A 21335-nucleotide genomic window follows, 5' to 3' on the forward strand; every position below is an offset into this window, starting at 1 on the left:
TCTTAATACAAACACAATTGTAGCTTACCATTTAGGGTTAACTATCTTTGAAAGTCTAGCTAGATTGGATTCAGGAATATCTTATCATAACGCTTTCCTCCTTTTTTTTCTTTTCTTTTCATATTCCTCTTTCTCTTGAAGAATGAAATGATTTCATCTAGATCTTTTAGGGATTTGTACTTAATTCTGATTTGGAATTTTCTATTGAATGGAAATATCTTAAAATGAAAGGTGATTCATAGGTATAGCTCTGTATCTAGCACAGTGCTTGGTGAATAGTAGCTGCTTATTAAATATTTGTTGTATGAAATTAATGTTTAATGAATTATTGATTCAGTGAATACTTGGGATACTTGGAATCCTTCTTTATGTACTCATGTTTGCAAGTGGACTCTAGAACCACAAGCAAAGCACTCACGTTTTGTTTCTTGAAAAAACAAAAATGTTTTAAACATGCTTTACTTGAAGGAAGAAAGAAAAAGGTGGCATATTTGAAGATAAAATGGTTTATGTACTATCGTTTTTAAACATATTTTAAGAGTAACTTAAAAACTTAGGCATATGTTTGCGTGGTATATGACTGGATCAAAGTGATAATATTTTGAAAGACCTTGAGCCTACCATCTATAACTATGATATTTATGCAGCTTTATAATGGATTTTAGTAGGAAGCTAGGAGAATATTAGACTTTCATTTAACCCTCTAAAAGGCATAAAGGCATAACTATCTCTTTTTATAAGATAACTTTGCCCTTCCAGGTCTTCTTGGGACCATGTAACAGGGGGTGTGTGTCTGTAAGATCCCTTATATCCACTTGGAAATTTGATCTGTCATTGGCACGCAACAGTTGTAACTTGTTTTCCATTTAATGTGTAAACGTGTGGGTGTATGTTTGTGTACTTTTTTTATGAGAATGAAAAGCAAAGAATATAAAAGATGTCCTAATGTTGCAGTATTAATTCACGTTTATGTCCTTGATAATGAATGGCGAATGTTTTTTTATGAAGCTATTGTAGATGTATGGAATGCTTTAAAAAATAAAATATTGGTGAATCAGGGGAAAATGGTGGTGTTTAAACATCACAGTGTTCTAGAACCTAGGAAAAGTTAGATACACAACAGGCGATAATGTAGATAAGTGCAAAGTGAATGCTTTAAAATAAATAGCACTTGGATGACCCGGGATGTCAGAACCAGAGACAGGGTGTGTGTTTGTCAATATATCCTTCATGTTTTACAGACTCCTAAGGGAACAAGGGAAGATACAATTTCACCTTTTCTGTGCCAAAACATTTTAATTATATCTTCTTCCAACTACAGCGGTTCAGTAACCAAGGAGCTGACATTGATGCATGTGTTGATAAAGCTGCAAACATTCAAAATGAGATTAACAAAGATTTTGAGCAAAGGGTGACAGCTAATTTTGCACAGTATTCTGCATCTGATTCAGGCCAGCATAATAATAGAATATTTTATAACTGTTTTGTTATTCAAAAGGACTTTTATGATGCATTTATATTTGTGGGTATCTTTGCATCATACTTAAAAATTATCTATCCTGTGGCTAAAACTATTTGCACATCTATGTTTTAGTACAGAAACAGTATTAAAGGAAAAAAAAATCTCTTATTATAACTTGTGAGTTTTTGTTTTTTTTTAAATCATACTTTATCCTTGGAACTCTTTGCCTTTACCTTAAATTATCTTGAGCACACTAGCTAGGGAAGGTATGGAGATGGTGGACATACATTTTCTCATTGCTTATCATGCACTAATAAAATGACCAAGAAAAGTTATTTTCAACTTATTTAATTAATAAAACTGTAGTTTTCTTTATGTTCTTGAGCTCCTTTGAGCACATTTCAGTGTATTTCTTTTCTCTTCTATTCTCTGCTTGAAGGCAGCTGACAGTCTTCTTTCACTTTTCTTTTTGTTTGTGAAATTTTCCTTTTTTTTTTTTTTTTTTTTTTTTATCCACTCACTTCTCCATCTGCTTTCACTTTTGTTTGCTTGGGCCGTCTCTCATCCCAACTTGATAATGAGGAATGCAGTGTGACCCTGACCTCTATCAGCCCATGCATGACCTTCTGACTCTACCATATAACCTTTGACCTTCTCTTTGACAGCTTGATTAATTACCCTGTGTTATGATTTATGAGTAAGTGCTATGTAAAAATAATAGACAACAGGTGGTCCTCTGAAAACTTTTTGTGGCATGTTTTCTTTTACTGACTAACTTGATGAGCTATTTGAAGTTGGAAACTTACTGGAATAATCTGTGTTGGTCTATATTATGGCATTTTTATACCAGGGAACGCGACATTAAAATGTAGGAAGCTACAAGTTAAAGCATGGTCGCGACAAACATTTTACAAAATATTAGCTGTTACCTAAATCCACACTGGGAGGAAGCACTAAACGGAGTCAAGTGACATTTTAGGTGTTTCAGTCCCAGGTCACGTCTTGAGAAAATTGCTGAAATAATGGAGGGGGCATTTTTCAAGCAGTGCTGCAGCTCCAACAGCTATGTTTACTTTAACGCTTCACTAGTGACTTCTGATTGGTTGTCATGACCTCATCTCACTGTTGCACCTAGAATGTTGCAACAGTGACATAGACATACCCTTGTTGTGAAAAAGATGAGAATAAACACAACATACATCTTTCAGAAAAGATGAATGGGCAGTGGTTTGTCCATTTTAACCATGGGTAGACGTAGTTTATAGATAAAACACTTTGGGTTTCATTTCCCTTGAGGATGAGCACCTTTCTTCTTTCAAACCAGGCAGATAGAATGCTGAACTTGAAAAATATGATTGATAAATCTGTGTAAAATGATCTTTTACAGAGCTTCAGCTGAAGACCAAAACGGACAGTTCTACAGGTCAAAGGATTCTACTCTGGCCCCTGACCTCTTTGGTCACGTTGGTCACATGTGGCTTTCAGTATCTGTAGGTTAATATGCAGAGCTGAGGACTTGCACCTGATTTGTTATTTAAACAACCACAAGAGATTTGAAAAGATGTAGAATTTGCTTCTGTTTTCTGTTTCCTTATAACTGGTAATTAATAGGCACATTAACTTGGATAAATCTTAAGTTTTACCAAGATTTCATTGGAATCAGAGTACATTCAGGTTTTGGTCAGGCATTTACAAATGTTAGCTATTTGTAGAATCTTCTTGACAAGTACCTTTCTATTCTGATTTAATTTCTTTAGCAAGGTTTCCTCTTTGGTTCTTTGTGTTTGGCATCACCTATCTGTTTTAGACCTCTGACCTAAACCATCATTTGTTGATTGAATGATAAATGGACTATTATTTATTAGTAAGTGCATCTTATAGACTTGAAAGTAAAGGAGGCCTGGAGGCCTGTGTATTCTGTTTAAATCACGGCAGACCCTTATGCTGAATAAAATACTATGTCTAGCAATACAATTTTGAGGGTTTCTGAGTAAGATTCCATGGCTTATACCTTATAAACACAGTTCTGAAAATGAAACTACAGTTATTGCTACAAAGGATAGAAAATGGAATGAAATAAATGAAAGAGATAAAGCTTAACGTTTACCAATATCTGTCCTCTTGATCACTTTCTTGATCTTCTACTAGACTGTACACTCAAACATAGGAGTTAATTAACAACTTTATATATGCTTTGTCTCTTGAAATGTTGGATATTGGAATTGATTTGGGTAAATCATTATGCAAGATGCCAGAAGTCTTATTTATTTAGTTGTGGAATGTTAGATAATCATTTTGATCATTTTGTGTTGTTAAAGATGTTTCCATGGATGTTTGGAATGACCTACCTTTTCATCTTACAGAAACTTAGCATGAATAATTAATTAAATATAAAAGGAATACATCAGTATAAAATGTTTAAGGTTATAAGCATTTGTTATGGAGGCTTCCTTGTTAAGAGTGGCAATGTATATTTTTTATGATATTATACATCTTATTTATATGATATATATTTTTTATAAAGTTTTGTAAAACTTTATGGGTATGTTTAAAGGTCAAAATAGGATCTCTTTTTATTATGTGTGTATTGGTTGAGTTTTGGGGAATAGGGAGATTTTTTTAAATGGCATTTATTCTGATTTTTTAAGACATTGATATTGCATTTAAATTGATACTGCATTTAAAACAGCTAAATTTAACTATTGGTATGTTATGTGCCTTGTTTTACTTTGACTATTTACTTTGGTACCTTGATTTCAGTATATTAATGTTGACATGGCAAAAATCTCTGTAGCTTCATTATATAATGGAATTTTTGGACAGTATTTATATTGACAGAGAAAAGGAAAAGATGACGTTTTACTACATATCTGTGGTTACAGCATGTAAGTGCAGGAGTTTATTTTGTTGCTCCAATTTTCTGTTCCTCATTATAAAACGGTTATTAATGTTCTCTGTGAATATTGCATTAACTAATTTATCAGGAAAATTTTAATTGAAAATGTAAGTTTTTCACAGAATGGCAATTGAATTTGCAACAAAGACATTTATTAAAATTAGCTTTCATTTCTGCAGAAAATGTTCCTGAATACTTCTTGATTGTTATTCCATTAATTAAATTGGCAGTATGAAATATCTAAATGATAAAATATTTTCTAAATAATTCAGAGGTTTAAAAAGAAGCATTCATTGTTTGAAATCTAAATGCTAAAAATTCTTTAATTGATTTATATAGTGGTGATTTAAAAATAGAATCATTTTTCATCAGTTGATGCCTCGGTGAAAAATTGACATTGTGTCTTTATAAAATTGGACAAATGAGTCATGTAATTTTCAGTTACATAATCAATAACTTAGACAAATACTACTTCTTTGATGATTTATGTATGTCTGATTTTTATACTTATTTAGATAGGACACATCAAATTTCAGAGTCCATTTAAAATCAAGTAAGCCTAATAATTTTTCAATCCATGATTTCCAAAAATTGAAGTAAAAACTTAGGCTCATATAAATATGGTATTATGAAAATAATGTACCTAGTGGTTAAGTTAAAAATGAGGGCAAAAGTTTTATCAGTGTAGGGACTAAATTTTGTCCAAAGAGTTTACCTTTATTTGGAATTCATTCATGGTGCAAAGGTGATGCTCACATCCTATCAATTTATTAAAGTCCGACTTTGTTACATAGAGTTTGATGTTCATATTATCACTGAAATGTGGTCCATCACTATTTTCATCTCTAAGAGTTCTAAGACTCTATTTTGGGTTTGCTACTTCTAGCTCGTGTACGTACGTACGTGTGTGTGTGTGTGTGTGTGTGTGTGTGTGTGTGTGTGTGTGTGTGTTTAAAGTTCAATTCACTCAGGAAGGCAGGGAAGAAACATGACAGGAGACCACTTACTCACGGTACAGAATCTAGTAAGGAGGCAATTTTCTTTTTGGCCTGTGGTGACCTTTTTTGACTATGTTCCTTACACCAGAGACAGTGTATGAATGCCTCTATTTCACCCTGTTTAGCAGAGTGCAACAGTGTTCTTTAACTTACTTTTGGTGGGAGGAGAAGTTATAGCTGAAATTTGAGAAGGGCATGAAAAGTTGTAAGAGGCACAAGGAAGAGGGGTAGGAACTTCCTTCAAATGCGATTTTAATAACTAGTCAAGTGTGTCCAACTGTAGAAAATCACCAAGTGACAATCTGTCTACCTGACAGTGATCACAATGAATTACAAGACTTTTGAATAGCTATACAGATTAGAATAAAGCAGGATCAAATAAAATATCTTTTGTTGGTAAAACTTTGACTTCTCAGCTAAGACACTTAAAAACAAAACAAAACAAACAAAAAGCCCTTATCATGCCCTTTGATATTGAACTTTTAAATTTCAAAATTGGTAAAGTATTTTATAACTTTTCATAAGATGGTATTTATTTAAAAGTTTTCTTTGAATACAGATTAAGGAATATGTAGGGGGGTTGTTAATCAGTTTGGTATGTATTATTATACAGTTTTCATATGTGTAAGATAACTATATCTTAATTAACAGCCCTATCACTAAAATCACAGCTTCAGTGAACTTCACACCCTACAAACTTTATCATGGTTTTAGACAGTAATACCAACTGATTGGGTGAAAAATTTTTTGAAAAATCCCAGTGAAATTTTTATGTCGATTGTGAAATCAACTACTAAAAAATCAAGTCAATGCGGCAGTGTAGCATATTTAACAATAAGATAATTGAGTCTGTGCTAATCTTACTCTATTATTACTGCTATCACTTATTTTTTAATCATCTTATGGTTGATTTGGCAAAAAAATAAGTAAGTTTTAATGTTGAAGTAGTTCTACAGTTATAGTTTTGGAAAAAGTATACCGTTTTCTTTTTCACTAAGGATGAAATTTTTAAAAATTTTACTTTCCATGGCTCTTACATATTTTTATCATAATCTAATACCTTTTTAAAATATAACCTTACAGGATTTTACAAGGCAAAATTGGGACACGCACACTATAGATGTGAATAGGAAATAAAAGTTATCAGTGGCTTCACAAATTTATGTTGCACATGCTTGTCAGTGGAAATTGTTAATTTCTTCTCTGTTTTCTCATGGTTAAATTATTCCATCAGTTATAACGTCATATAAATACCATAAGGGTTCTTAATTATAACCAGAGAAATGTTTGCATTGCTAGAATTGTCAGACAGGAAAACACATTTCTAAAACTTTAAAGAAGGTATTAAAGCTCAGTAAGCTGTACTTTAAACTTTGGGACTTGTTTCCTGGAACTGGTGCCTAATAAAGAGAAGTTTTTATGGTAGTTAAAAATGAAAGAAATTTCAAGATTAAATAATTGCTGCCACACATTATACTAAGACATTATTTTTGTATGAAAGAAGAGACGTGGAAAAAATACAAGGTGCACAGGTAGACATTATATGTTCCTTATATTAGAGATACATAAATCTGTAGACCGTGTTAGATTAATTTTATTCCTTAATTGTGTATTCTTGAATTCAAACAAAAAATGCTCATTAAAGTGCAACTGTAAGGGAAAGAATATCTAACAAAATGTGGTTTGATATTTAAACTTCACTTTCAAAGAGGGCATTTTCTCAAAATGGGTATTTAAAAATTAATGTGGTTTGAAAGTGTGCTTGTTATTTGATAATTTATTTCAGTTATTTGGGGGGTTCTGTGAGATCTGAAGTACTTTTTAAAATATATAACTTTTATAATCCTTATGTTACATTTTTGTTCTTACAAATAATGTCTGCTTATTTATATACACAATACAGGCAAACCATTTTAAACAACTTTTTGTCAGAAAAATTAAAACTATAGTCTTTTATAAAGAAATACTTTTGTGAATATGCAACTATATTAAATCACTTTCTATGAGATTTTACAGATTTTTTTTTATGAATTGAGATGGTTTCTAAGATTAAATTCTGCTGCCTTCTTTGCTTTCAAAACAGGAAGGATACGGAGTAATAGTGCTGAATCCCAATGAAAACTATATTGAAGTAGAAAAGCCAAAGATACATGTACCGTCATCTTCTGATAGTTCAGATGAACCTGCAGAAAAACGGGAAAGAAAAGATAAAGTCTCTAAAGAAACAAAGAAACGACGTGATTTCTATGAAAAGTATCGTAACCCCCAAAGAGAAAAAGAAATGATGCAGCTCTATATCAGAGTAAGTGATAAGATTATAACTTTCCTTCATTATTTCTTTTACTTTATCTGTATTTTACTCATATGAATTTATTTTATTAAAAGAAACTTAATTCTTTAATTTTTAACCATTCATTTCCCATGGTTGTTATTGGATGAAATGGTTTCTTTTTTATTCATTATTACAAACACGTCATTCTTATTTCAGTGTGATATTTTACTGAAGTCTCAAAAGCAATTAATAATGCACTGTACCAACATCAGTCTTCATCTTGGGTGGTAATGGTTTTAATGCATTGTTTTCCTATGAGCAACTATCCATCCACGGTGTTTCAGCTTAACTTCTGGAGGCAGATGGAGGGAGGAAGAGTAATTAATATCTTAATAAATATTTAAACTAGAATAGTTTAGGGATAGTGTAATGAGGGAACTCTCTCCTTTGCTCTTTTCTTACCCAGTGAACCTTTGCACTTTGCAATGCTAGCAGCATGGGATCGTTATAGTAGTGCTACTCAAGGAGTTCTGATTCGTAGGAGGCACAATTTTATTTGCACTTTGACACATTCTGCTTGATATACATACTGAGCATTGTATATATGAGACAGATTTATGCAATTTTCAAAGCCTGTATTATGGGTCCTAGAAATAGAATTTAATAGTAAATCATGTCAAAAATGCTACTCGGTTTGTAAAGTAGTAAATTGATATGTTCTTTAAAAGTGAGCAATTCAGAACATTTAAACATAGACAAATTAACACTTTATAAATTATATTGTAAGATAGGAGTGAAGTTTCAAATTATTCAGTTTGAGCTATTTTTACATTTCCTTTAAAAGCTCACTAATAACACATTTCATACCATCTTTGAGGGGAATAGATGACTTTCTAAGTTATTTTCTTCATTCTAGCTAATGGCATAATCACTATACTTTTGGGAATGACACTCTACACATCCAAGACTATAGGTCAGTTTGTTGAGTAAGCCAGGGCAGTTAAGCAGTATGAAAGCAGCATATAAATTCTTAAGACCCAAAATTGTATCCAGACCAAGAATACCCAAAGCTCATCATACAGCGACTCAAGTGAAACTTAGTCAAATTGCCATATTAGAATTTCTGAAAAACATCTCACTATTTAATACATTATTTGAAAAGCAAAAACTGTGATTAAATTGGAATCAGTTATGTTACCACTTTTCTTTCCTATGGTTGCATAAGGGTCAGGATGTCACCTTCTTCTTTCTATGTTGTCCTAAGCTTCCTAATTATATGATCCGGTCTATCAACCATCATTTTAGGACAGTTAAAAAACATTCTGATATCCAGATTTCAAAAATGAATTGAAAAAAGTTTTTGAAATCTACAAATCATTAAGAGCATTCACTTGCTTACGTTAAATGGAAAAAAAAATAAAAGTGATTTTGTGTATTAAGTTTTTTTATTTTTTCTTACACAGTTTCCTTTATTTGGCTATGATATGTGCAGATTAAGCATTTATTTCTGACATCAGTATTTTAGGTTTTATATCCTCTATTTCTCTATCTCTTATCACCATTGCTTCGATATTATTCTTTTGTTTGCATGTGTGCATTTTTTGTTTGTTTTCAAATCTGTTTCATTTGAAACAGCCTCTATTTTTTTATATATATAAAGGGAGAAAATTTTTTTTAATTTTGCTTCATTTTATTTACATGTTATTTGAATTTATTTATTTTGTATTTAAATCCAAGCTTGTTAACATACAGTGTAGTCTTGGCTTCAGGAGTAAAACCCAGTGATTCATCTGTTAACATATGACCCCCAGTTCTTTTCCCAAAACGTGCCCTCCTTGATGCCCATTGCCCATTTAGCGCATCCCCTCACCTGCCTCCCCTCCAGCACCCCTCACTGTGCTCTCTGTATTTAGGAGTCTCTTATGTAGTTTGCCTCCCTCTCTGTTTTTCTTATTTTTCCTTCCCTTCCCCTATGCTCATCTGTTGAGTTTCTCGAATTCCACATTTTGCTTCATTTTTAAGATCTCTCTTTCCCTTCATTTTTTTTCCTTTAATTCTTTTTTCTATTTTACATTCCTGCCATTTTTTGCTTCTTATCATGTCTTTTTTGCTTCTTCCTTTCTTGTCCCACTTCACTCATCAGTCTCAGTTTCCATTGAAAGCATTTAAAGCAAAGACAGCAAAAAATATCATTTAGATAACACAACTATATACCTGAATAGTCTTAGTTAAGAATGTCATTTTTCCTTAATAAATACCCTTTCTCTTAAAATCTTCTGGAATTGTGCAGAAAAGCAGAATTAAGCTGGTACTCTTTAAACATACTTCTAGATAGTAAGGTGTAGTCTTGTGTTGAGAAAGATAAGAATTGTTCATTTTCTGTAAGGTGCATGAATTCTTAGGTAATTTTGATCCACTTTAGAAGTGACTTTTTCTTATACACTCCTTCCAACTACATGTCTCCAAAAAGTGTTTGTAATTTTCAGACACAGAGCATGGTACATGATGGAGAAAATTAGCATTCACTTATACACTTCTTGGGGTGCCTGGTGGCTCAGTTGGTTAAGCATCTCCCTTTTGCTCAGGTCGTGATCTCACAGTTCGTGAGTTCGAGCCTCACATTGGGCTCTCTGCTGTCAGTGTAGAGCCCACTTCAGATCTTCTGTCCTCCTCTCTCTCTGACCATACTTCATTCACTAGCGCTCTCTCTCGCTCTCTCCCTCTCTCAAAAATAAACTTTAAAAAATGATTTAATTTATGTATTTCTTAACCATTTACATTTTGAAATTGATTATCTCTTCATTGGAACAATCCCATAAGGTAAGGGGATCAAATATTTTTATCCTTATTTTATAGTTAAGGAAACTGATGCACAGATGGTTCATTTTTGTCTAGGATCACATAGGTAGTAAGTGGTAGAAGTAAATGTTGAAACCAGGACTTCTAATTATGGCAGATTCTTGCTCCTTTTCTTCTTTATCACATTGTTCTAACAAGTTGCAAACAAAATATATACATGAAATATGAATTTTAAACCAACCCTAATAAAAGCATGATATGATATACTAAATGACATCTGTGATGATTAATGGATTTTTGATCAGTTATTTAATAGGTGCTATTAAATATCTGTGAATAACATAATACATATTTATAATATGTAAGTAACAAATGTATATAAATATATGTATGTGTATGTGTATACATGTGTATACATGGCTTTGAATGTAAACTCTATGAGGGCAGGGACTTGGTCTTTTTTGCTCACTGTTACATCTCCAGAGCTCAGAAGAAAGTCTTCATAATAAATATTTCTAGAACAGAGCCTTTACAATAAAATTTTATTTGATAAATAAGGTGGCAGAGCCAGGATTAAGATACCAAACTACTACTCTACTGTTTTGTTTTGTTTTGTTTTTTTTAAATATGATCAGCATCATTAAAGTATGCTGCTTGATTCTCTAAGGAAACAATCAAACAAACCAAAATAAACAAAGTTACATTATTGGTCACCTGCCTCAGTTCATTGGCTGAGAATACATTACAAAAATTGATGATAAAAAGTCAGTTCCTCAAGATTTATTTGATACCTTGATCTCTATATTTTCATCTGAATATGTAAAAGTGAGAAAACTGGTTTTCTTTTTTAATTATATCATTAGGATAATAAAATTATGGATGAAAATGAAAATATTTCATCCTGACCTACTGCTATTTCTGTTTTACACACTTGCTCATAAACGTAAAGCCAGGCTGTTGCACTTGATCTACACTGTACACACTTTGTGCTTTATGGGAACTGTAACGTTGCTTCCTGTTCTTTCCTTTCGCCCAAATTCTGTCCATGTTGTAGTTCCCAGCTGAAATCTCACCTTTTCATATCACCATAATCATAGTCCTCTTAATAGATGTTGTTGTGAATGGTTAACTGTAGAATTTATCATGTGCTGTCTTGAGATATCTCTTGTGTTTTTGTTTCATAATATCATCAATATGTATCTTTCATGCTGTCCTCTAGGTCTCCCCATATTCCTGGAGATCTTTAAGCATACTTTATAGGTCAGTCCTTAAAAATAAACAAGTATGAGCAAATTTTTACAGGAGTACAGAGCATGCTCTGAAGGAGTCGGGAACTGATAATAAAACCCACTCACTGGAATCCAGTCTCCTCCAAGGAGAGCAAAGCAAAGAGACTAGGCCTTAGTTCAGGGACACCTAGGTAATGTGACCTGCAGCATAAAAATGAGGGTTATTCTGGTGTCAGACTGGATCATAAGAGGACAAGTACTCAGACTAAGGAAGATCAGTTAAAAGCACCTACAGTATGTAGGTGGAATATAGGCAAAACTGACTTGATGCTGAATTATGCAATACTGAGTTAGAACTGCTTGAATATCTCTTCCCTAAGAGACTTAGTTGTGGCCTGTGGTGATAGGAAGTAAAGAAGAGAGATTAGAACCAGGTTTTAAAAAAAAAAATTCTGGGAGTGGAAGAGGAAAGGAAATTACATGGCCACAGAAGGAAAAACCCAAATATGGAAGAGACATTTACAGAATAAGATGCTTGGCACAGCCTGGCATTACACATTGAAGGTACTCAAATATTTATGGCTTGATTGCTTGTTGACATCCATCAAAAATCTCATCCCTTCACATGAGAGATATTTGGTGTCTAGTTTTCTGACGGATTTTTTTCGGCATTTATGTGAATTTTTGCAATTGTTCAGAAACAGCCAACTGATAAACTAACTGAAGCTTTCTTTAAAAAAAAATATGTTTTTGACACTCTGACTTTATGTTCAAAATACTGGTGAAGGCTGATAAATACCTTGTTTCCTCCCCTGTACCTGTTCTCTTCTGTGCTAATGCTGCTGGAGCCATTTCTATCTTGTGTTTTAACAACCAGAGTTTATTTATATTAGTCAATGATTGTATAATCTCTGGAACCATTTTAAATTCCTAGTATATTTAAGTATTTGAATTTTTGTTTTTCTGGAATCTAATAAATAGGCAAAAATCTGCTTTCAAATTTTTGTAAATATCTAGTATTGACAGACAGAAATAAAATAAAATCCAGGCCTAAAACTTTAACAAAGTATAATTTTATTTTATATACTAAATGAGTATAAATAGATATGACTAACTCTTGGATTATGTAGCACATTTCTGATGCATTAGAAGCAGAGCTTGAGAGATCAAAGTACTTACTGTTTCATGTGGCAACTTTCCTTAAGTATGAAATAATGTACTTTCTGGCATATATTATGGCTTATTAAGGGGATTGATTTGGTCTAGGCAATAAACATCATGTCAGACATGCCTGGCAGGAAAACCTGCTTAATATGTTTTGTAATAAGACGGAATTTTTTGTTCTCGAAAACATCTGCCAACTGAATTCAAGAGTGAAGACAGAAAATGTCATCAATTTAGTGGTAATCCTATAAATTTAGTTTCTTTCTGAGCAACACATAGCAAGATACACAAATCCCCAGTGTTAATCACCACTGGTTATACTACTTTGTAAACCGATGAAACAAAAACATTTTATTTTTATATAATGTGTTAATTAATTCATAATGAATTTTAATATTTCAACTGATAAAATTTTAACAAGCATCTTGCCAACAGATCATTTTTTAAAGCATCTGTTTTTTAATGTGTTGGGTTGAGAACTGAGTCAAATGGCTAAATATGTACATATATTCTTTTTAAAAACATATTTCTACACTGGTAATTATAGATACACTATTTTTTCCCCTTAGACCACCAGGGGCTGCTGCTGTTCATATTGCATATTGCTTTCCTCTGAAACTGAGTACCCCCATCACATTGAATCTTTTCTTTCTTCATTTTTCCCCCCTTAGGCCCAAATCTTTTAATATATAACTGGAAAGGAAAAAGAATAGGTGTAACTAATAATTTAATAATCAATATAAGAATTTATATTTTAAACATTTTCTGTATTCCAAGACATTTACATTTTTCCAAATGAACTTAAAACCAGTAGTCATTGAAGGCACATAGTGATACTAATTATTTTTATTTCCTTTTTTTAGTGTCTGAATAACTTCAGAATCATACCCATTGCAGAGATGTAGTATGGAGATGAGATTAAAAGGGTAGAACCTGAATGACCTGTTTTTGAATCCTAGTTAGTTCTTCCACTTAATATAGTATGATGCCAAATAAGTTAACTTCCTTTTGCCTCAGTTTTTTTATCTGAAAAATGGAATTATAATAATAGATGTAAGTGAACATAGTTTCTGACAAATAGTTTTGGGCCTTTCTTCTCTCCAATTCAGAATCAACTAAGAAAGTATCCAGTTCTGAAGGTTTCTAGCTTTTGAACCGCTTAGTACCTTGTACCAAAAATAATACCTCTTTCTTACCTTCCTGAGTTTGGAACCCAGTGAACAACATGACAAAAAATCAGACACAAGGAAATCAAAACACCAGCTTTATTGGGGCACTTGAGTGACTCAGTGGATTAAGCACCTGACTCTTGATTTCAGCTCAGCTCATGATCTCACAGTTCATTAGTTTGAGCCTTTCATCGGGCTCTGCCCTGACAGTGTGGGGCTTGCTTAGGATTCTCTTTCTACCTCTTTCTCTCTCTCTCTGCCCTTCTCCCACTTGTGCTCTCTAGCTCAAATTAAAAAATAAACTTAAAAAACCCAAACACCAACTTTACTAATTGATAAGGTTCAAATGGAAGATGTGGCTTAGATCTGTGACTAAATTTAGATTATCTAATATATTTTCCCCTGAAAAGAAGTTTTACCCATTCTCCAAGCACCCACTTTGCCTTTCAGATGATAGAGAGCAAGCTAGAGCCCATCCTTTTTGCAGATAGATTTGCAAGATGCCCAGAAAGGCTGAGTCGAGCATGCTGTTCTTTCTCCCAAATGTACTAAATCAACAAAGTCACTCCCTCTGTGAGATAGATAGTGAAGGATAGTGAAAGAAATTGAGAATTTCACCCTAGCTGAATGGCTCCACCTGAAGCCAGGAGAGAAGTGGATCCCACCTGACAAAAGCTAGTCCCTAATAAAAAGATCATTATTGGGGCGCCTGGGTGGCTCAGTCGGTTCAGCGACCGACTTCGTTTTGGCTCAGGTCATGATCTCATGGCTCATGAGTTTGAGCCCCACATCGGGCTTGCTTCTGTCAGCTCAAAGCCCACTTTGGATCCCGTCTCCCCTTCTCTGCCCTTCCTCCACTGGTGCTCCCCCCAAAATAAATAAATATATTTTTTTAAAAGATCATTATTAGTTACACTTGCATTTTCTAACAACTCAGTAAAGCAATATTAAACTATATTCATTACATGTTCACTAAGGATACCTTAGTATCTTTAAGATTTTCTTTTAGGGGCGCCTGGGTGGCTCAGTCAGTTGAGCATCAGACTCTTGATTTCGGTTCAGGTCATGGTCTCCTGGTTTGTCGAGCCTTGCCTTGGGTTCAGTGCCGACAGTACAGAACCTGGTTGGGATTCTCACCCTCTCTTTCCGTTCCTCCCCTGCACATGCTGGTATGCTGGGTGCATGCACACTCTCTGTCTCTCTCTGAAAAATAAGTAAGTAAACTTAAACACAACAAATTCTTTAAAAAAAAGATTTTCATTTAAAAGGCAAACTGATCAAGCTGGATTATAGAAAAAGTAGCCACAAAATTGTTTAATTTTAAAGCATGTGAAGGTCCATAATTGTTTTACTCATCAGAAATCAATCTTTATATTTTCATGTCTCATGCTACCAAAGCCTAGTAAATGGTAGATTTTTAATAAATATTTGATAAATGAATATTTGAATAAATGCTTGCTTAGATGAACCTACAAAGCAAAAGAGACAGACCTTTCACTATATAAATTTGCTCTTTGATATTAACTAGCACAATAGTTGAAAGAACTGTGATACTATGTATGACTGACATATGCTAACACTCAGAAAATTAGTAAATTGTTCTATAAACCCACTTAACAACCATTATTAAGTATCCAGCATTTTTTGAATTTGGTAAAAATAAGTCAGAAATGAATTCAAAGTCAGCAAAATAATTAGATCTTTAGATTTAAAACAGAAATTACAATGAAGACCAGAGTTGTCCATTTATTGGTTTTGATTAACCATTGGCCAATTTTGGTGAGGGATTCTGCTATAAATATGATGTAGTGGAAAGAAAAAGGACTTCAGAATCAAAGAGACACATGTAATTTTAATTCTTTCACAAACTGTGATGTTAGACAAGACACCTCTCTGAGTTTCACTGTCTTCATCTGTAAAATAAGGATAATCATAGCTAATCAGCTGTTGTAAGGAATAAATAAGGTAAGTTAATGCTTATGAAATCAACCAGTGGGATACCTACTATTCGGTATATCCCATTTTCTTTATCTTTCTTCCTTACCCTTTTTCCCTTGGGAAATAATGGGAAGAATTACAGCCAAATGAGACCTTTTCCAATTGGTTTATAATCACTGTTCTTCAAACCTTTTGGTCTCAGGACCCCTTTATATGAAACATTATTAAGATCACTAAAGTGTTTTTGTTTATGTGGATTGTATCCATATTTATGACAAAAAGAATTAAATCTGATAAAGTATTTAAATATTGTAAAATAACAATGAGCCCATTAAATGATGACATAAATAACATATTTTTGTGAGAAATAACTATATTTTTCAAAACAAACAAAAACACATAGTGAGAAGTGTGGCATTAAAAAACGATCTCTCTAATGTCTGGCTTAGTACACAAAGGCTGAATTCCACTTCTGTTTCTGCATTCACTCTCTTGTGATATGTTCCTTGTTGACATTTATGAAGAAAGTTTGGCCTCACACAGATATGCAATTGTAAAAGAAAGGAGAATTTTAATAGCTTTCTCAGATAATTGTATATATTCTCCTGTTATGCTACATCAACACTCAACAAGAAGTTTCTTAAAGATTACTTGATGTATGAATCTAAAACATATGTATAAGTATCTTGTACTATTTTCATGAAAATTTGGGATGCCTGCGTGGCTCAGTCAGTTAAGCATTTGACTTCCGCTCAGGTCATGATCTCACGGTTTGTGGGTTCAAGCCCCACATTGGGCTCTGTGCTGACAGCTAGCTCAGAGCTTGAAGCCTGTTTCAGATTCTGTATCTCCCTCTCTCTCTGACCCTCCCCTGCTCACCCTGTCTCCCTCTCTCTATCTCAGAATTTTTTTTAAAAAAAACCCTAAAAAATTTTTTAAAGAAAATTTATTAGTCTTTTTTGTACTTTGAATAGATCTTTTACTCATGAATAACTTTACAGCACCATGTATTGGTCATTTGGAAAATACTGTTTCATTGAATCCTGTATATCTTCCAATTATTGACATATTTTATCAAGTAGTATCAAAAATGCCATGTACCAATGGCATCTGCAGAGATTTTAAGAATTGAAAAACTATTAAGCTTATCAGGGAGGATACAAGTTTCCCCAAGTTTTAGTTTTTAGCCAGAAAGGTAAATTTTTACCATTAGCAACAAACACCATTTGTTGTGTTGTTTTTTTTGTTTTTGTTTTTGTTTTGAACAGTCAGGCTTATTTTGTTTATTTTCAAGAAAATGGCTTCCAAATACCCAACCTGAATAATCATTGTTTGTTCATCAGTCTTACAAGTGAAAATCATGTACTGTTAAAAAAACAGCTACCTTAGCTCACAACTCAGCCCATTGCACAACTACTTTTCCTCTAGACAAGCATAATGATTTGTTTTGCAGATACTTTATGTGTACCTTCTAGTTCAGTCAGAATATTAAACAGACATATGCTCAGGGGTTGAGATTTAATAAAAGTAATTTTTACTGCTTCACCAACAGTTTTTTAAGTGAACTTGCTTCCCCTCTTCCCCCAAGCCCCCCTCCCCGCCTTGAGTGTATGGCAGTGAAAAATGCAATGACTGCTAGTATAGTTTGGTACCACTGCTGTGATCAGTACTAAGTCAGAGACAGTTTTGTTCTCCGTTGCTTTCTTAACTGTTAATGCAAATGCCAACACAGTGAAAAAGACACATAATGTCTTAGTATTATTATTATTTTTAAATCTTACTCATTTATTTTGAGAGAGAGTGCAAGCCAAGGAAGGACAATGGGAGGGAGAGGAGAGAGAGAGAATCCCAAGCAGGCTCCACGCTGTCAGTGCATCTCATGAATGGTGAGACCATTACTAGAGCCAAAATCAAGAATCAGACGGGTGCCCTTTTCTTAGTAGTATTTCTCTTAAACTCTCAGAATCCTCTAGAGGTTTGCAGACCACATTTCTAGAAGCACTAGTCTACTTCTCTTGTTTGGAGTTGAACATACAGGCAACCAAAGAAGGCAATTTATAAGATAAAAATAACAATCATTGTTTAATTGATATGTTAAGCAACATGAAACATGCTCTGTAAGTTTAAATAGAGAAATTAGAACAGAGTGGCACTGTTTTTTTGTTTGTTTTTCAAGACATTTGGGCCTATTTAGTTTTAACTCTTCTCATCTGGGCTCAGGGAGCATCATGCTAGACTATTTCACCTGTTCTCCATCCTCCTCAACTACTTCATAAAAACAAAGAAGTCAGTCCACATTGACCAGGCCACTGGAATTGGAGGACTTAGAAGTTTTGTTTTCTTTTTCTACCACTGGGGAACAATAGAATAGAAGACTCTCGAGAGCCACATGACCACTTTGGAGTTTAGCAACCTAATTTTCATTTCCCTCTTCTTTCCTCTAAAATGGGTGGCCTCTTGCTTCTCAGGAGGGCTCAGGTATTTAGCCCTGCTTTCCAGTTGAGGTCTAATGAACTACCAAATTCTACTAGTGCTCTACTGGTGCTGTCTCCTTGTTTCATGTTTACCTTCCTTTACAGTAGACTGACTCTATAATGGTTAAGAGCTGGGTGCTGGTGTCTGGCACATGTGTAAAGGGTTTTACACATAGTATTCACTCAATAAGTGTTAGTTACAATTATTGTTATATTCTTAATTTATGATCCAGGTTTTGTGTGTCCATGACTCTCTCCATTTCTAAAGCTATATTCTTCCTAGTTTTCCAAATTGGGTTCTTCTTTCTTGTCTAAAGTAACATTTGACAGTAACTATCTAAAATACAACTGGATTGACCATACTTCTATCAGGCTTTGAATGTGAATGGTGGTTCTTGAATTTTTACAACTTCCACCTCTTTTTGGGAAAAAGGGACAGTTTAATACCTTCTGTGCCCTACTGCCCCTCCCCTTTTGGTTGGGGCTCTTGAGCATACATTTGTCTAGTTAGAAATAGTTGTTTGTTTCTTTGTGTAAACCTCACACCTGTCTCAGGTATTATTACCTTGACTTTACAGATACATAAAATGAAACTCAGATGTAAATAGACTTAATCATAGTTGTATACCTAATAAGAGTAACTAAACCAAATATTGAGGCCAGGTCTATTGGACTGCAAACCCTTTGTTTTTCCTACTACTACATTGTCAGTAGTGAACATGTTTTACAAGTGGCTCTCTAATATTTCTCTGCATATACATAAAATATATACACATAAGTGAATAAATAAGTGGATCTCTCTTGACTTGCAAGGTAACTGCTGTGATGCAAGACAAATATTATTCCCCACAATGCAGTAGTTTATTCAAAGACTGTTGTTAGAGAGTTGCAATGAGTGGATATATTGAGGGTAGACTCTGGGACCCACATTCTCTCTCTACAGTTACACACTGTTATGCTCTATTTTTGCCTGTATCCCAAACTGTCCATCTGGGATGTATGAGTTGCTTGACTGCAAAGGAGTTTGGTGTTATTGCAGGTGGGGATGAGAGAAAGCTTCTATAGTTGACTCAAAAGTGCTTTGTTTACTGGAGGTGACCTTGTTGTTTCGGTTTTTTCATTTTTTTTTTGTTTTTTTTAATCCCTCCCCTGATTTCAGCTTGTTTGTAGGTTAAGTGTGCCTGCTATCAGCCATCAGCATGTTGCTCCACCCTTTTAGCCAGTCCAGTATTCACGTCTGCATATTATGGCTTTATCACTAGATGTGAGCACTTTTGTATGCATCTTTCGTGTGTAGCATAGTGTGGCGATATAACATGTTTACTGAGAGACGTGAACATTTACATTATAGAATTATCTCATTTCAATTATATATGTGCATTTGTAAACATTATGAAATTGTATATTTAGATTTACTTGCTCAGAGCATGAAATTGCTGCCTAACACAGTCTCTGTATCAATATCATCTCATACTCATTAATTTTATTCATGGGGCATCTGGATAGCTCAATCAGTTAAGTGTCCAACTCTTGATTTTAGCCAGGTCATGATCTCAAGGTTTGTGAGTTCAAGCCTTGCATCGGGCTCTGCACTGACAGTGTGGAGCCTTCTTGGGTTTCTTTCTCCCTTTCTCTCTGCCCTCTACCCAACACTTGTTCTTTCTCTCAAAATAAAAGAAAAAAAAAATTATTCTTAGCATTATTTTCATGATTTAATATTAGAGGAAAACATTGATTTTTTTTTTCCTCGAAAACAACAGGTTATAAGCTGCGGTTAGTGGCACATTTAGAAACCCCATAAAGATAAAATTTTAATATGAATCTCATTGGTCATCTACCAAGACTTTCCCTAATTTCTTTTTGGTCTAAAAATGATTCTTATGCCTGAATCTCTTTTCCTAAAAACTTTAATATAACTTACCAGATGCCAAATTTGGTGTTTGAAATTTCTCTCTGAAATTTCAGAAAATCTTCTCTCCCTCAGGAGGTGATAAAGACATCACAGGCCTTTACCTCTCAGGATGCTCTTATATTTAATAATCCTAAAATAATTTGACATATTTTAATAGTCACTATTTTTTATTTAGAAGTCTTTTAGACATTCTAGGCCAAAGTTTCATATTTCTACTGGAGCAATAATAATACTTAATTTCCAGAGCTGTAAAATGGATTAATAATTTTTAATTGAACCATCAGATAAAAATTAAAATTAGGATTTTATACTGCTAAATTAAATAAATCTATCAAAACGAAAATCTCTTTTAGTCATTGAGGAGAGGAACTCATTTTTGCATTGCTGCTTTTCTAAATTTTTGGCAGTAAGGCATATTTTTTTTCCGTATAAAAAGGAGTGTATCCAATTCATTCAGCCCACACTTGTTTACTATTTTATATAAACAGTACATTTAGGAAGAACATTACTTACAGGAGAATTCCACTAGAATATGTTGCCAAAAGATAGTATCTGAAACCTGGTAGGCATTTTTCAGAGACACACCAAGTCCAACTGGTTTGTTTCTAAATGTAGATGAGGAAACTGAGATTAAGAGAAATTTGCTCAGAATTGCACTATTATTAGTGACAAAGCTATTATTGGGCTCTAGATTTTCTATTTACCATTCTGATTATTGAAATTTTTATATTAGAACTGGGTTTTTCCCCCTCCATTTGTATTTGCAAGTAGCTTCTCTGGCCTTTGTGTCAGTATCTGATGAGTATGGGGGAGAAGAAAAGTGTGTGTGTGTGTGTGTGTGTGTGTGTATTAAAGTTTTTTTTTTAATATTTTTTTTACTTCTAGGAGAGAGAGAGAGAGAGAGAGAGAGACAGCGTGAGTAGGGGAGGGTCAGAGAGAGAGGGAGACACAGACTCTGAAATGGGCTCCAGGCTCTGAGCTGGCAGTCAGCACAGTGCCNCTTTTACATTGTGTTATATAAT

At 33.7% G+C, this 21335-nt stretch overlaps 1 protein-coding gene across 11 annotated transcripts in view; it reads left to right on the forward strand.

The window, feature by feature from the left end:
* The window catches only part of ARB2A (ARB2 cotranscriptional regulator A), a 413025-nt gene that overhangs the window by 173094 nt on the left and 218596 nt on the right, over window positions 1–21335 (forward strand). For all 11 annotated transcript variants that reach the window (XM_077755324.1, XM_077755321.1, XM_077755314.1 and 8 more), the window contains one exon: window positions 7440–7658. In XM_077755324.1, coding sequence (XP_077611450.1) covers window positions 7440–7658 — 219 coding nt within the window. The remainder of the gene's footprint in view (window positions 1–7439; window positions 7659–21335) is intronic.

This window comes from Crocuta crocuta, unplaced genomic scaffold, assembly GCF_008692635.1.
Source record: "Crocuta crocuta isolate KB4526 unplaced genomic scaffold, BGI_CrCroc_1.0 scaffold42, whole genome shotgun sequence".
Classification (NCBI taxonomy): Eukaryota; Metazoa; Chordata; class Mammalia; order Carnivora; family Hyaenidae; genus Crocuta; species Crocuta crocuta.